Source organism: Equus asinus, chromosome 6, assembly GCF_041296235.1.
Source record: "Equus asinus isolate D_3611 breed Donkey chromosome 6, EquAss-T2T_v2, whole genome shotgun sequence".
Lineage (NCBI taxonomy): Eukaryota > Metazoa > Chordata > Mammalia > Perissodactyla > Equidae > Equus > Equus asinus.
The window spans coordinates 40,408,835-40,425,667 of record NC_091795.1 but is presented as its reverse complement, the minus strand read 5'-3'; the positions used below and the strand labels follow the sequence as shown (position 1 = coordinate 40,425,667).

Sequence of the window (16,833 nt, the reverse complement as noted above, 5' to 3'; positions counted from 1 at the left end):
AGGGCAAAATGTGTCCACCTGTTTCTCAAGGCCAAAAAATCCACAGACAGCTGTTTTCCTGTCCCTTTCACCTTGCCTCTTCCCTATTCTCCACGAATGTCCTCCTCTTTCTCTCACTATTCTCCTCTGCATGTTGCTCGGCCTTGCACACAACCATGGCTGACAGAGAACCCTAGAGGCCCAATGTTCTACAGCGGCTGTTTCCAAGAGGGAGGAGGCTACAGCAACTGCCACACTGGATACACTCAGAGGAGAAGGAAAGGGGAGGACCCCGAATGCCTCTCATGTATAAAAGCGCGGGATGGCAGGAGGCCTGTGTGGCCCAAGGAGCCAGAGGTAGCAAATTATGGGCAAAAGAATTGCAACCCAAGGCTGGAAGACAAGAGCTCTGCCCTCAGCTGTGTCCCTGGCTCTCTGGCATCTGCTTCTAATGGGCAGGCGCCATTTTCAGAAGCATCAGGCACTGGAAAGAAGACCTCTGCTGCTGGGATTGAAAGGAAGTAACATCCAGGAGGGGGAGATGCGAGCAAGGGCGAGGTTGGTCCCAGAAACAAGGCCTATAATGCAGACAAAAGAAAAGGGGAGCAGCAGAGAGATGCAAGTCCAACCCGGCCCAGCCCAGTCCAAGGAAGGTAGGATTCAAGGAGAAGAAAGTCAAAGAGAAGACCGTTTAACCACATCATTCCCCACAAGGGGCACTCAACAAACCTCACCCTACTCTTTCACCAAGTTACAGAAGGAGCTGCCAATCCTTTCCTTTGCTCCTTAAAACCTGCAGTAAGTTCACCGTTAGATCACCTGGTAGGATTTCAGAACAACGGTAATAGGTCAACCTAGATGTCCTTTTCCTTCCTCTCTAAGGACATTAACTAACTGTACATGTAATTACTAATGTACAATATATATTATAAAGTATAATTCATAGAATACAAAGAACTATGAGTTAATTACATTAATGAACATCTATAAGGAACGTTGAGAGGATTCCCTGACATAAGAGCCTGGGGAAGAGAGACTAGCACATGTGGCTCCTAGGATGTCACCTCCCCAGAGCTCAGCCATGCAGGTGCTGCTGTAGCTCTCCCCCGACTCCCTCCACCCAATCCCATCTTCTTGTGGGGAATCTGGCCGCCCTATTGGCTGTCTCGTACCTTTGAACTGCCTGCTCTGTGACATCATTCTCCCCCTAGACCTACTGCCACCTGCTAGAATCTTGGGGTTTCCATGGAGTTGTCTGTAAATAAATTTGGATCATCGCAAGCGACCAGTGTGACCAGTGACCTTCATACTGGACACACCGCTCTTTGACGGCAGCCACTCAGACTTCATCTGGTATCGTCTCCTCATCTCTTGGATCTGCGGTTGATGCTTCCTCTTCTTTTCTCGCCATGTCAGGCAAGGAAACTAACTTTTTAAGTGTTCCGTTATGTATTTTTGCCCCTAAATTTGGTAGTAGATTCTAATGTAGCAGAGAATAATGGGAGGAAAGTATTGAAGTAAACCTGGGGACCTAATTTAAGTTTTGACTTTGACATTTATGAGCTGTAGGACTTTGGGCAAGTCGTTGACTCTCTCACAAACTCTGTTCTCTCTCATCTCTCACATCAGGATATTACAACTGTGGTTCCTTCTGCTCCTTTTCTTTTCTAATATTGAATCTTAAAGGGCACCCAGGTAGAAATGAAATCAGAGACTTCTTGAGGGTGTTTCCACAGAAACAGAGAGAAATCTAGGTGATGCAGGAAGTTAGCAGTATATCCCCAAAGGTTTCATCTGTAATGGTCTCCCTCCACTGAAATTTCAACTGTAGTATTTTAAATTTAGTGCTGTTCAAAAGGCAATATGCCCATGTTTGGAGTTATCTACCTAAATGAGGTGAAAAAAAAAAAAAGTAGGAAGAGACAATGGAGAGTACTGGGCTATAGGGGGACTAGTCTTCAAAGGTCAGGAAGTTGAGGATTGTTTTCATCAGCACAGGCCAACAGGAACCTAGAGGGAGGATAAAATAGAAGAATGAGGAGGAGAGCGAGGAGGAGCTCTCCAGGAAAAAGAGGTGGTTTGGCATGAAATGCTGAAGGAACCAAAGATTTTCAATTGCAGCAGGAAGAGCACAGAGTGAAATGTGCTCAGAGAAGGGCGAAGCACAGTTGACTTCAGCAAACGCTCACATTCATAGCCGAGGAAGGCCAGTAAGGCAGAACAGGGCATCGCCAGGCAAAGCAGCTTCTCAGACTCAGACTCACTTGTTTGCTTTTTTCTCTTGCCTCTCTGAACACAGACGGCACCTGAGAGTTTGAATATAAACATTTCAGAGATCTTTTAGAAATGACACTTCCTATAATCCAGAAATTGATAAAGTGCTTATCCAGACGGCTGGAGGCAACAGAATTTCTAGTGTTTTATTTCATTCTCATTTTTTTTTTTTAAGATTTTGTTTTTTTCCTTTTTCTCCCCAAAGCCCCCCAGTACATAGTTGTATATTCTTCATTGTGGGTCCTTCTAGTTGTGGCATGTGGGATGCTGCCTCAGCGTGGTTTCATGAGCAGTGTGATGTCCGCGCCCAGGATTCCAACCAACGAAACACTGGGCCGCCTGCAGCGGAGCGCGCGAACTTAACCACTCGGCCACGGGGCCAGCCCATTCATTCTCATTTTTTTACTATGTAGATGTTTTGCCCATTAAAAATAAAATATAAGTTTCTAACAAATAATATCCTCTAACTTGAATCAGAAGGATTAATTCCTGTGTGTGATACGTAGGTTCCAAGTCAAGGCTGCTTTTCATCTTTATAAACATTTTCTTCCTGACATAGAGCGCGCACTGAGAAACGGCCACCATCTCTTTCTAGATGTAAGCTGCCCGAGAAGAAAAAGCAAAACTCAAGTGCCCCATCTCTGACTCCACATTTATCTCAGACAATTTCGTGGCATCCTTGGGGTTTTCCTACATTAAATTTTTAAAAATTGGATTCTAGCGATGACGGTGTTTTTAGTCTTTGGGGATGACCCCTTCCTGGATCTTGAAGGTGATAATAATTGAGGTTTTAGGATAAATAGAAAAACCTTCCTGATACCTTTTAAGTACTCTCTTCTGCATCTATGTGGTTATACTAATTGAAGTATGGATTTCTAGTAGGCTTAACTAGCTGTTCCTTGCGGCTCATGGTCAGAGAAATAAGAACGAGCACAACAACGGAATTCCTTTACACTTAGGATGTTGCTCTCTGCTTTGTACCAGTTTTCACTGAAATATCTGTCTGCTTATATTGTGGCCAGCTATACATTCACATTGATAGCATTTTGATGCCTTTTAGGCCACTTTTACTGATCGACTCTGTCTGCACGTACTGGCTAGGAATTCATTCAAAATCACCTTCTTCTCGGGCTGGTTTTGGTAAATAGTATTCACTACAATGGAGCCGGCAATATTCACTTTCATGACAAAGCGTATATGATACAGAACTACATTTATCAGTAAACTGATTCTGCTTTGTTGCTTGCTGCATACCGCAGTTTTTATGAATATCTATATGGTTCTTTTTACTTCCTTGATAAATGTTTTCCATGATTTTTCACAGAACTTATCATGTCTTCCTCCAGATAACAGATATGTCATATATGAATTCATGTATGAATTACTATTATTGTTGTTGCTGTTGTTATTGTAACTACAGATGAGTAACCTGAAGCTCAGGGAGATTAAATTACTGTTTTCTTTCAAAAAGCACTTCTTGGGATGCACACCCTCAGGCAATCCTGTGGAGGTAGGATCAGAAACCAGGCTTGAAGAGGGTAAGAGTGACCCTTTACACCTACCACCCGGACTGACTACTGGGTGAACTCTAGGGAACAGCACGTGAACTGCACGAGCAAACAGACCCTGAAGAAGACAGTGCTAACAGCTGCACTGTTTTCTAAGGGACCAAGAAAACACCTTATTAGGAGGTCTCCTTCTCCCGGGTTCTGGTAGTGGAACAGTCAGAGCAGAGTCCTGGCAAGAAGTCAGGAGACTTAGGCTCTGTGACCTGGTGATGATGCTGCCATAATGGGAGAATCGGACCACTCCAGCTGACCTCTCTGAGCCTCAGTTTCCTCACTCGTACCAGGAGAATGTCAGAACAGACCATCTCTGAGGACGTTCTACTTGTAAAATGCTTCTATTCTAGCAAAGAGTAGATGAGTCAGGACTAGGGGAGGCTCAAGGGAAGGATGGACAGCGAGAAGGGGCTTCCAGCCTAGACAACAAGGTGTGGACCACACCACTTGGGGCTTCTGCACATCTCTGCCGCAGCTGGGAGCACAGGCAGTTACACAGAAAGGAACAAACTCCTCCCGCCCTTACAACCACCATAAAGGCGTGGGTGTTTGCTGTCTCAGTGAGCACTGGGATGAGAGGCTTCCTCATGCAGCAACCTTGAGATGATGCTGCTCCTCAGACATTGTCAGAGTTGATCAATCTCACTGAGTTTTTCTTCACCCTCTTGTTCCCTACAGAAAATTTCCAAAATCCATCCTTACTTGGAACTCCAAACTCCCTGCAGCTCTCTCTTCCTGTGGTGAGCGACGCAGCTTCCCTAGCAGGAAGTGTCTGCAATTTCTCCAGAGTCTCTGCTCCAGCCGTCAGTTCAGGATGGCTACTGCCATCAGCCTCGGGCACCTCTTCCCAGCCACTCATGGGCAGCGCCTACCTTTACCAACATTCTAGCACAACCATGCTGTCTGGAGTGACTGGCCAGAGCCAGAGCTCCACCTCAGCTGCTTCCTATCCGGGTCTCTTTGAGTGGGGTGTCCCAGGAAGCACTGCACAGGAGTCCTCTTCACTCGGAGACTGCACTCTGACTGTCACTGGCCACGACACAACGGTTTCTTCCATGTCTATGGCAGCACACTATGACAGAACTTCAGGTGCCAATAACCTGGTCCCACTGTATCCATCACTTTCCACCAGCCTTGTTCAGGGAACACCATCTCAGGTTCCAAATCAGGGACACAGCCTGTCACTTCCCTACCAGGAAGGAAGCCAGGTGTACTACTATGGTCACGGCACACTGGGGCCTCTGCTGTCTGGAGAACTTGGCCCCTGCCTGCAGTCCTACGGCTCTGTGTCCTACACAGGAGCTGGGGCCTCTGCTCCTCAACCAGAAATGGTGTTGGTACTAAAGGAGATTCAGCCCACACATGTCCTTCCACCAGCCTCCACCTCTGGGGTCTACTACGCTGCGTCTGCTCCAGCCATCCCACAAACCAGATCTCAAGGTGAGTACAAACAGCAAGAAGGCAGAGAAAGGAGGTCTGCATCCAAAATCAGGGTCAAATCTGCAGCCGGGAAGCGGCGAGGCCACAGACAGGTAGAACTGAAGTCCTGAGACATGAGTGAACACTACCCTCGCTCAGTGCTCCCCATTTCAGACTCGACATAAGAACACCTCATACAGGGGGGCAGGGGGGACACTGTAATGCTCATCCATGCTACATGGCTGAGAACCCCAAGAGCACACCAAGGGACCCCATACCTCTCACCACCCCAGCTGCTAAGTGCCCTACTCCACCACATACAAATGGACTCCCTCTGCCGATTTACGGGTTAGTCTCCTGGGAAGGCCTGTCAGAACTATCACTATGATAGAGACACGCAAACTTTCCCTCGCTTTGTTCACTCATACCAGGAATAAGCCCTTCTGTCCCGAGACGCTGTCAAAATTCAGCAGGCTAGGAATCTGTCCTTGCTCATATATTCCATCGGAAAGAGCTCCGCTCCCTCTCCTCGTCCACAGTGTGACGTGTTCTCATTCTCTCGGGAAAATGGACAGCATCAAAAAGACTCTATAGGAGAATGTTAGGACTTGTGAAATGTCTCATAGTATAAAACTCTCTTTTACTTTTTACTGCTCCTATGACAACCCTATGAAATAGAAAGAAAGCCAAGGGACAACGACATCCAATGATCACCAGTAAGAACCAGAACACTCGCCTCTTAGCTCCTAGCACAGGGCGCTGTCCATGATCCTTAAGAGCCAGGAGAAACGCCTTGCCCATCGGGGGAAGGGACGTGGTTGCTGCACTGGTGTCTAGGGGGGAACATCTCACCCACCGAGGACTCACTTCATCCTTGCTTCCTTTGTAGTGGTGGAAACCTCCCTGGGGAGAGAGACTTTCCTGGGACTGCAACCTCCAAGCCAGACATTTTGTCTACAGCAAACTCCAGAATTCCCCAAATCCTGCAGTAGCAGAAATACCCAGATGCTGCAGAGTAACCCACCACATGAGCCTGCAGACATTTCACTGACAGCTTCACTCCAGACTTCGAACAGTAACCTCCTGGCACTGTCTCCAGCTCCAAAGAATTGGGATGAGTTTAACACCAACCTTTCAAAGCCCCTGGATCCCGACCAGATCCCAATACAAAACCAAGATCCGCTACTACAGCCTTTAGAAATTCCTGATATTCTCCAGCTCCTGGCCTGCATCGATCCCCTCGGGCCAGAGGACCACCCTGCTTCCGAAAACGCTGATCTGGGAAAGAGTAGCCTGAGTCTTGAGGGCCAAGGGACACTGGAAAACGGGACCGAGGCTAGGGGTGGCTTTGCAGACATCGCTACACTGATGGAGGATGGTCACCTTCCCCAACTATTCGACCCCTTGAAAGACCTTGATCAACCCCAAGGCCCCGAGCTGATCCAAGCCAAAGAGACAGGAGCCATCGAGTCCATCCAGCTGCAGGAAAAGTCGAGCGGCAGAAAGGCTGCCTCCGATAACACCAGGAAGAACAAACATCAGGCCTCTGAGCCTCTCGATGGTGCTCCCAAGGCCAAAATCCAGCCAAAGGACCCAGAGTGCCTGTCAGGGGGAGAAGGGCTGATTTGCAATGCTGCAGCCAGTGACAGGGCTCCTGAGAACGAGGCCGAGCACTCCAACAGCAAACCTCAGAAAGCCGCACCCAGCAGGATCAGTACAACTAAGAGCCATGGGCAGGAAAGGACCAAGAAGACCAGAGGAAACAACCCCAAGAAAGCCGGAGAGAGTCGGCAGTCAGGGACTGAAGTCAGGGTGGAAGAGAAGCCAATGATGCCCAGGATGAAGCGGAGGAAGAATCAACCCGAGCTGAGCCAAGAAACCTTTAAGCGGCCTCGAACCAGCCTCGGCCAGCACATGCTGGAATCGGTGCAGGTGTTTCATGCTCTGGGGAGGAAGAGTGAGAAGAACACCGGGCCCTCTTCCTCCCGGGCCCTGGGAACCTCCAGCAACCCCAAACACCCCCAGCCCTGCCCAGCTATCAAACCGTGGCTGGATAAACCACTGGAGGGTCAGTGTCCTGAGGAAACTCAAGTCAAAGCCCAGAAAGCAGAGAGCAGTGCTGAAATGGAGTGTCCACCTCCATCCCGGGACGAGCTGCCACCTCCTGGGAAGGTCAGGTTGGTACCTTTGCCTTTTCTGTCCGTGGACAAGCCTCCAGCTCGACCTGTTCCTCGGAGGCCACAGGCTCTGGCCTCACATCGGCCTGCTGTGGCAGACCCTGCCCGGCCTGCTTCCACCAACTCAGCTCAACCAACTGCAGTCAATTCCACCCACCCAGCTCCTGCATCTTTGACAGGTCCTGCCAGACCAGCTCGGCCAATTACCACCAACCCCACTCGACCGGGTTGGACCAACCCCACCCGGCCTAGCGGCCCTCAGTGTCCTGCTTCAAGGCCTGCACCTTACAGAACAGCATCTTGCACTTCTCTCCAGCAGGAGCCCGTTGCCACTGCTGTGCCCATGCTCCAGGCCCCGCCCAAGCCTCCCGCCCAGTATCTACTGGAGGATTTCAGCAAGCAACCAATTCCATGGAGGAAACCCGTCATTCCAGGGCCAGTGATGTCAGAGCCCATCACACAGGAACAGAGGCCAGAGCGGGAGGCCATGAAGAGGCAGGCTCAACAGGAGCGTGAGAAGGCTGCCAAGTACACCTCTTGGGGGAAAGTGCAGTTTTTCATTGAGAGGGAAAAAGAAATGGAAATTTCTCGATACTATGGCTACGCGATATAAGGCTGCTAGGGCTCTTGGTGCCCCTTTGGGGACCAGTTGCTTTTCTAGAGATAGATAGATAGATAGATAGATTTCTCTTATTCATTTTGATATATTTAAAAACTTAGTAAAACAGTAAATAAAGTACTAGAATGAATAGATGAGTAATAAAGAAGCCTTCTGTGTTTGGAAATGCTGTTAACTGTGTTTTTTCTGTGATGGGGGTGGGAGGGAACCCAATTCTTCAGGAGAAAAAAAAAGTGAAGTTGGACAGGAGAATGAGGGAAAAGGGAGACGAACTGACGAAAGAGGCCATAATTGGGTGCAGGGCTGGGGAGGCCAAAAGGGGAGAGATTTGAGGGGTTTATAAAAAGAAGCAGGAGTCGTGAATGACAGAAGTCAGAAGCAGGGCCTGAGGGGAGCGTTAAAAGAGTAAAATTGGAATAGAGTTGAAGACGGCAGCCGATGAGTCTAGGTTGACCAGGAGAAATGTAAAAAGTCTCTCGGGAGGCTGGTCTTATGGCTCACGACCACCACATCGGTGTTTTGGAAAACAAGAGATTCAGGACACCTTCCAAAAGGCTTGGGTCACTTCATCCATGAATGACTACGGCTGGGGACGGTCAGTATAAATCAAAGGGGAATCTACGGGATGAATGGCCAGGGCTGAGTTACCTTGGGGGCAGCTGATAACAGGAGCCTCCCCATGGGAGCTGCTGCAGCAGGACAGGGCAGGCAGAGAAATTTCCTCAACTTCTGTGCACCAGGCCCACGAGCCCACTACTTCAGTTAACCTTTGCAACAACACGCAAGGTCAGGGTCACTGAGCCGCTTTACTACTGACGTTCCGCAGTGGGCTGCAGTCACACTGCCTGCGGAGGAGCAAGGCCTCAACTTGAGACCTGCATGCCAGCAGTGCTCAGTATTTGCTAACGCCTGTTGGCGACCAAGCTGGCTTTCAGAGCACAGCATCCAGACGTTACTGGTGGATGAGATCAAACTTCTGGAGCGGGGCCTAAACTTTTTTTTAGATGTACTTCATTCTATTTCCCCTCTGTACAGACTATGTCGTTTTCCCACCCAAGGTCCAATTGCCATACATCGTCCTACACATCTGCCCCTTACCCCTTTCCACCTCCTCCCCCGCTTTCCCCTCTGGTATCTATGTGTTTGTTTATCTTCCACATATGAGTGAAGTATTAGGTATATGTCTTTCTCCATCTGACCCATTTCACTTAGCGTAACACCCTCAGGGTTCACTCATGTTGCTGCAAATGGCAAGATTTCATGCTTTTGATAACTGAGTAGGATTCCATTGTATATATACCACATCTTCTTTATCCATTCACCTCTCAGTGGGCCCTTAGGAGGTTGTTTCCAAGTCTTGGCTATTGTGAATAATGATGCAACGAACATACGGGCGCATCTATCTTTGCCAATTAGTGTTTCCACGTTCTTTCGATAAACACCCAAAAGTGGAATAGCTGGGTCATATGGTAGTCTTATTTTTAATTTTTTCAGGAATCTGCATTCTCTGTTCCATAGTGGCTGTACCAATTTACATTCTGACCAGCACTATATGAGGGTTCCCTTTGCTCCACACCCTTCCAACACTTGCCATTTCTTGTTTTTCTAATAATAGCCATTCTGACGGGCGGGAGGTGGTAGCTCATTTTGGTTTTGAATGCCCTTTCCTAAAAATTAGTCATGTTTCATACCTTTTCATGAGCCTGCTGCCCACTTGTATATTTTCCTCAGAAAAGCGTCTGTTCATAAGTATTGACTTGAGAGACCTGCCAGGTCCTCCTGAATCCACCTGGCCTGTCGCCACCTTTTCTCAACATCACTATCCTCCAAACCACATGAGAAAAACCTGCCGGAAGCGTCTGTCACACTGCGGGAGAGTGGTGGGTGTGCCTGTGCACTGGGTCGCGGCTCCACCTGCACAGGACTTGTGTGCCCAAGGGTCCAGAGTCACTCCCTGGGAAGTCTTGTGGGGCACCTGGAGGGGCTGAGCAGGGGAAGCGTGGGGGACAGGAGGCATACAAGGGAATGCAGTGGTTGGAGGGGAGTGATGTGAACAGTAAATAATTACCGTGAGAAAATTGGTAACTTACATTTCTAAAATTATTTTTATTGAGATATAATTCACATACCAGAAAACTCACCTTTTGAAACTCTAAATTCAGTGGCATTTAGTACATTCACAAGCTCAGGCAACCACCAGCATTATCAAACCCAACACATTTTCATCACCCCTAAAAGAAACCCTCTTAACCATTAGAGGCTGCTCCTCACTCCCTCCTCTCTCCAGACCCGGCAACCACTCATCTGCTTTCTATCTTTACGGACTTGCCTTTTCTGGACATTTCACACATCTGAAATATACCACAATACGTGACCTTTGTGTCTGGCTTCTTTCACTTAGCAGAAGGTTTTTCAACGTCCATCCACGTTGTAGTGTGTGTCAGTCTTTCATTCCTTTGTATGACTGCATAACGGAGCCACCACACTTGTTTATGCTTTCCTCAGTTCATGGACATTTGTGTTGTTTCTGCTGGTCATTTACATTTAATGAGAGCTTATATTGTGTCATGAAGCACCACGAAGTCACTCACCCCATTTCGCCCATAAGGAGACAGGCTTGGAGAGTGTCAAGAATTGGCCCAAGGTGAAGAGTCAGCAACTAGGGGAGCTGGGGTTTCAACTCAGGCAGGCAGACCTCAGAGGTAATAGATTCACAGGAGAGAACGTGAGAAAGGTACAAAAGGGGATTCAATGGAAATTCACCCTTCTCCCCAAGTTCCCCGGCCACCCATTTCCCTCCTCCCTTAGACACATTTACTTTTGCCACGCTGCGGATCCTTCCAGAGAGGTGATTTACACTCCAACGTGGAAGTATCACAGTTTACTCACTAATGTGTCCACTGATTTGAAATATCATTTTTATGCCACACTAAATTCTTACATGTGTTGGCATTACTATTTTCAGAGTTGGCCTGACTTTTTTGCTTATCTCTAATATTTGGCATTTCTCTAGAATTCATTTGCTCTTCTTATAGAATTTTTAAAATTTCCTCCTTCTCTTATTTCTCTTAAGACATTATCCATTGTGTTCATTCACTCTTGTATTATTTGTAATGTCATCTTCAGATAGGACAAACTACCTGGTTTCTTCAAAAAGTAAAGTTATTGAGAAAAAAAGAAACAAAGACAAAGAAAGTGGAGAGAGACATGGAAGGAGAACCCATAGATTAAATCAGACATCCGAGACCTAACAATCAAACGCCAAGTGTGGCCCTAACTTAGACCTAACTCAAACTCTTCAAAACAATTTCTATGACATTTAGGAGACAACTGCGAATTTGAGTGCTGACTGGATATTTAACAATAAACCAGGATATTAAGGAACAAAACTCTGACATTTTAAATGTATATATCAAAGATGAACAAGTGAAAGTATATGATATTGGGGATCTGCTTAAAAAACTATGGAATAGGGCGAAACAGGGAGGGGTAGAGAGGAGACACGACAGCCATCAGCTGATAAATATTCAAGCTGAAGGAGTTCATGGCTGGTCCACGAACACCACACCATTATGTCTGCTCCTGTAAATGCTTAAAATTTGTGTTAATTGTTAAAACAGGACGACACTGTAGAAGACTTTTTGGCGCTTTCTCAAAGGTTAAACGTAGAACTTCCACACGATCCAACATCTCTACTCCCACCTATACATCCAAAAGAATTCAAAGCAGGGATTTGAACCAATGTTTGTACACAATGCTCACAGCAGCATGATGCATAAGGGCCAAAAGGTAGAAACAACCCAAGTGTCCATCAACAGACGAATGGATACACAAAATGTGGTATGTACACACAATGGAATGCTATTCAGCCCTAAGAAGGAATAACATTTTGTTACATGCTGCAACATGGATGAACCTAGAAAACATTATGTTCAGTGAAAGAAGCCAGATACCGAAGGAAAAATATGTCGGATTCCGCTAACATGAGGCACCTAGAATAGGCAAATTCACGGAGACGTGAAGTAGAATAGAGGTCACCAGGGTCTGGGGGAGGGGAAATGGGGCTGTTAGTTTTTCATGGTGACAGAGCTTTTGTTGAGGATGATGAAAACCGTTTGTTTACAGGCAGTGGTGACAGCTGCACAACATCATGAGTGCACTTAATGCCACTGAATTGTACACTTATGAATGGTTAAAATGATAAATATTGCTTACGTACATTTTACTACAGTAAAAAAAAAAAAAAACAAAAACAAGGAATACCTGAGTTCAAGTTTCAATTCTTCCTTTTCTGGGCCTCAGTTTCACCATCTGTGAAGTGAGTCACTGTCACCGTCTATGCTCCGGGCTCAGTGCAGAGGAAGCACTCAGGAGGGGACGTTAGTACCACTCCCACTTCATCAGCAAAGGCCTGCTGTGCGGATTCACTGCCTTAACGTGTGTGCACGCACTTTTTAAATGGCAGCTGCTGTACAGGCCTACCTCACTGTACTGTGCTTCGCTCTACCGTGCTTCACAGACGCCGCATTTCTTACAAGACCCCCATCAGCAACCCGATTACAACTTGCTGAAGGCTCAGATGATGGTTCATATTTTCAAGCAATAAGGTATTATTTACTTAAGCTATGTATGATGTCCCTTTAGATATAATACTATTGCAAACTTAACAGACTATGGTATCGTGTAAACATAACTTCTACATGCACTGGGAAACCAAATCATTAGTCTGACTCGCTTTATTGCGATATTCACTTTATTCAGTGACCTGGAACAGAACCTGTGATATCTGTGAGGTAGGCCTGTACAAATGTTAACAGACATTAGGTGTTATTGTTTCCCAAGGCTGTGGAACTGCCTAGAAGAAGGATAATTCTTTCCCACTGATAATGCCACACAGGCCAACAGAACATATGTGTTTCTCTATTATATCCAAAGATATTAGGAAACGAAAGCATAAAACTTAGAGAACTGTCTTCTATCAAGATACTTACACGTGCTCTCACAACTGCCCAAAATAAGTACCAAAGATACCATGGATACTCCATTCTTTTCTTTAGGCTACTACTGTTCTTACTAGAAGTTCACTTTACTTTGAAAATATAGAACAGGGGGGCCGTCCCCGTGGCGTAGTGGTTAAGCTTAGTGGGCTCTGCTTCGGTGGCCTCAGTTCACGAATTCAGATCTAAGGCACGGACCCACACCACTCGTCAGCCATGCTGTAGCACTGACCCACATACAAAACAGACGAAGACTGGCAGAGATGTTAGCTCGGGGCTCATCTTCCTCAAGCAAAAGAAGAGGAAGCGCGGCAACGTATGTTATCTCAGGGAGAAATCTTTCCTCAGCAAATATATATGTATGTATTTTTTATAATATATACTTTATAAATATACATAGAACATGGAAGTTCATAGAATTTCTTAAGCACATACAGAGGTTATTGCCAAATATTATATTTCAATTCACATCTTTACTCTCTTTTTCAGGTAGCAATTAGAAAAGTGTAATTAAGGAAAGCACTTGGTTCCCTTTTTGAAATACTACCCATGAGAGAAGGCCAGGATTACAACTACTGAATTACTATGCTTATTATACCATAAGAATGAAGACGGTTCCTTTCAATTAAGGGTTCCATTTACCTCTGGTTTGTATTAGTGGGGAGTGTGTGTTACATCAATAATCAGTCCAAGTTCTTCACTCTGCTCTCAGATTTTGCTGGAAACATCCAAGGGGTAACAACATTCTTCTACAACAAGATTCTTTTCCAAACTCTGTCAGAGAGAATGAAATAAGAAACAGCAAATGTGTGCTTCAAATCCTTTCTTATACTGTCATTCATTCAAGCCCTATGATGCTAACACACAGTGTGATTCAGAGGAAAGTTTCCACCCTTCTGGAAGTTACAAGCTAGATTACAATCTTTTCCCCCAGAGATTAGAGGGAAGAAAATAAGCTCACTTCTAGAGATTTACTTCTGTATTTGTGTCACGGGGGTACCTAACCAGACTGTAAACTCCCAGAAGGCAGGGACCACATCAGTGTTGTCCACCACTGCACCTCCAGCTCCAAGCGGAGTGCCTATGAGTAGGCACTTATAAATACTCCTAGAATATCTAAATAAATGAAGGATGGCTCTTATTGCTAAATATTCTTTTACGTATTTATCTTATTTATGTACTCTGTTCCACTGATCTGTGGTTACTCAAGGGCCAGCAACACATCTTTTAAAAAACTGACAGAGGTGGTCGGCCTGGTGGCGTAGTCCTTAAGTTCACCAGCTCTACTTCGGTGGCCCGGGGTTTGCAGTTTGGGATCCAGGGTGTGGACCCAGCACCGCTCATCAAGCCGCACTGTGGCAGCATCCCACACAAAAGAGAGGAAGACTGGCAGAGACGTTAGCTCAGGGCCAGTCTTCCTCATAAAAAAAATTAAAAGTAAAAAACTAATAGACTCATTTGTAGAGCAGTTTTAGCTTCATAGTAAAACGGAGCAGAAAGTAAAGAGTTCTCACTTTAACCATCTCTCCTTCACCCTACACAGCCTTTCCCACCATCACCATTCCATACCAGTGTGCTCCATTTGTTGTAATCAATGAAGCAACATTGACACATCATTATCAAAGTCCATAGCTCACATCACGGGTCACTTTGTGTTGTATAATCTATGGGCTTTGGCCAATGTACAATGACATGTATTTACCCCTAGAGTATCAGACAGATTAGCTTCACCACCCGAAAAATCCCCTGTGCTCCAGCAACACTTCTAGTATGGCTTAACATTTGGTAGGGCTAGGCAACCCTTTTCTACCTTCTTCCTTTTCAGAATTTTCCTGGCTATGTAAGTTTCTTTTGCTATACGAGCTTTAGAATCAGATGATATGAGATGATGTTAAATTTACAAATTACCTTAGGAAGATCTGACAGATCTACGATGCTGAGTCTTCCACCGAACATTGTGAAAGGTTTGAAGACTGTATTAATTACAACAAGGCGTACAATCTCTCCTGTCAGTTTCTTCCAGACTTGGAGCTGGAGGATCATTACCGTCTCCAGCTATCTGAACAACAGCCAACCTGAGGTAACTCATTTAGTCACAAACCGCTTAGGAAGCCTTCCTTGATTAACCCTGTCTGTTGTCATTTCCCCCTCCTTTCCATTCCTAGGCATTTCTGCTGTGGCATTTCTGTGACACATCATTTGCCACTTGACAGTCCACTGTGCCTGACACTCGACTGCCAAGTACTGAGGCAGCTTTGCCTTGGGTGACTTCCCTCAAACACCCAGGACACCTTGTCCCATTCCGCTGCCACGCAGGGGTCATTCATCTCCCTACCTCTACTGCGTGAACAGGGACTGCACTGGGAGTGGCCCTGCAGCTTCGCAACCCCCTTGATGGTGCCTTAAACAGTCCCAACACTGAAGAGAACACCTTGTGCACACAGAACTAGAAGAGGCTTCCTATAACCACGTCACACAGGAAAGATGTTGGCTGTGTGGAGGAAAGGAGACTGAAGAGTCTTCCTGCTTCTCCCTGCTGATGTCCTTGCAGAAAAGGGGCTGAGCAGGGACCCGGGGGAACCTCAGGATCCCCTTGCAGAGACCGTGGAGCAGGGACCGAGGAGTGAGGACAATCGCGGAGAGGAGGAGGAAAATAGGAGGAAATTCACAGGCACCGCCAATGCGGGTGGGGCTGGGCCGTCAGTTCACTCATTCTTCAACGACTGGGAAGTAGCTACGATGTGTCAAACACTAAACTTGGTGTTGCTGGATGTGAATCACAACCATTTGTTTATCTATGAAATCACTAACGTTTAAGTTCAGAGATGCAGAAGAATTGACAGAGTAGGTGAAGAAGAAAGAAACCCTGACCTATGAGACACAAATTAAATAAATTCCCAATACAGTCAAAGTGGGCTCTTCCTGACACTAATCCACACTGTGCCGGGCAGGGTAACGAGACATGGAATCTCTTCTCACCTTTTTTAAGTCGGTCAAATGCTTTCCCCACATATTCCCTTTTTTAGTTAAAAGAGAAACACAATTTTTCAGTTTCCATACTGAAATCCTGACCTTGCTGATCCAGGGCATTTTTTTGGTTGTGATGAAGGGAGTGAGGGCGTCTTACTGGCGTTTAGTGGGTGAGGGTCACGGATACCAGACATCTTGCCAAATTCAAAACAGCCCCACAAATGGGTCTCACACCTGGATGACTTTTGAACGTCCTAGTCAACATCCATAGAGGTGTAAAAACTGTTCAAAAGTATCTAAGCCTTAGAACTTGACTCCATTTCACACGTAAACACAAAGGGTTTCTTCGCAGTTTTCACGGACATTGAATGTCCGGGACAGCAGTCACCTTGTCATCCTAGTGAAGACTGTACTTTGTTTCCTTTGGAAATCTACTAAGCACAGCTCACAACCATTGAAACTCCTGCCACTAGGCAACATACCCACCCAGATCAGTGAGCATGGGCAGCTTTGGCATTCATGGCGCAAGTAACTGACGATTTCTTTATTTTCAGTAAAGTCATGCCCAAGCATTGACATATGGAAATGTAAATACTTCTTACTCTATTCTAAATTACTTTATTTTACTTATCCTTTATATTATAGTCAGAGCACGGCATTGACTTTTTTTCTTAAACTTAAATATGGAAGCAGGTTGTATATATCTAAGAATTTCACTTCAGGAGAGTAAAGAGGATATTACAAAGTATCTGCTATAAAAAGGGGAAACGGAGTGAGACAGGGTTGAGGATACAGCTCTACACAGTGAATGCAGATTTCTGAAAGAATGCTAAATC

At 46.0% G+C, this 16,833-nt stretch overlaps 1 protein-coding gene and 1 long non-coding RNA gene across 2 annotated transcripts in view; one reads left to right on the top strand and one right to left on the bottom strand.

Annotated features, from left to right (window-relative positions):
• Positions 1-16,833, bottom strand: part of LOC139045505 (uncharacterized) — a 36,236-nt gene that overhangs the window by 12,601 nt on the left and 6,802 nt on the right. Inside the window, exon 2 of the long non-coding RNA XR_011503933.1 lies at positions 13,670-13,801. This is a non-coding gene — a long non-coding RNA (uncharacterized lncRNA). The remainder of the gene's footprint in view (positions 1-13,669; positions 13,802-16,833) is intronic.
• Positions 276-8,145, top strand: LOC123286221 (uncharacterized protein C2orf78-like). Its single transcript, XM_070512769.1, has 4 exons — positions 276-336; positions 1,315-1,395; positions 4,494-5,255; positions 6,124-8,145. Exons 1-4 carry the CDS (start codon positions 276-278, stop codon positions 8,022-8,024), a joined length of 2,805 nt encoding a protein of 934 aa, XP_070368870.1. The 3' UTR covers positions 8,025-8,145.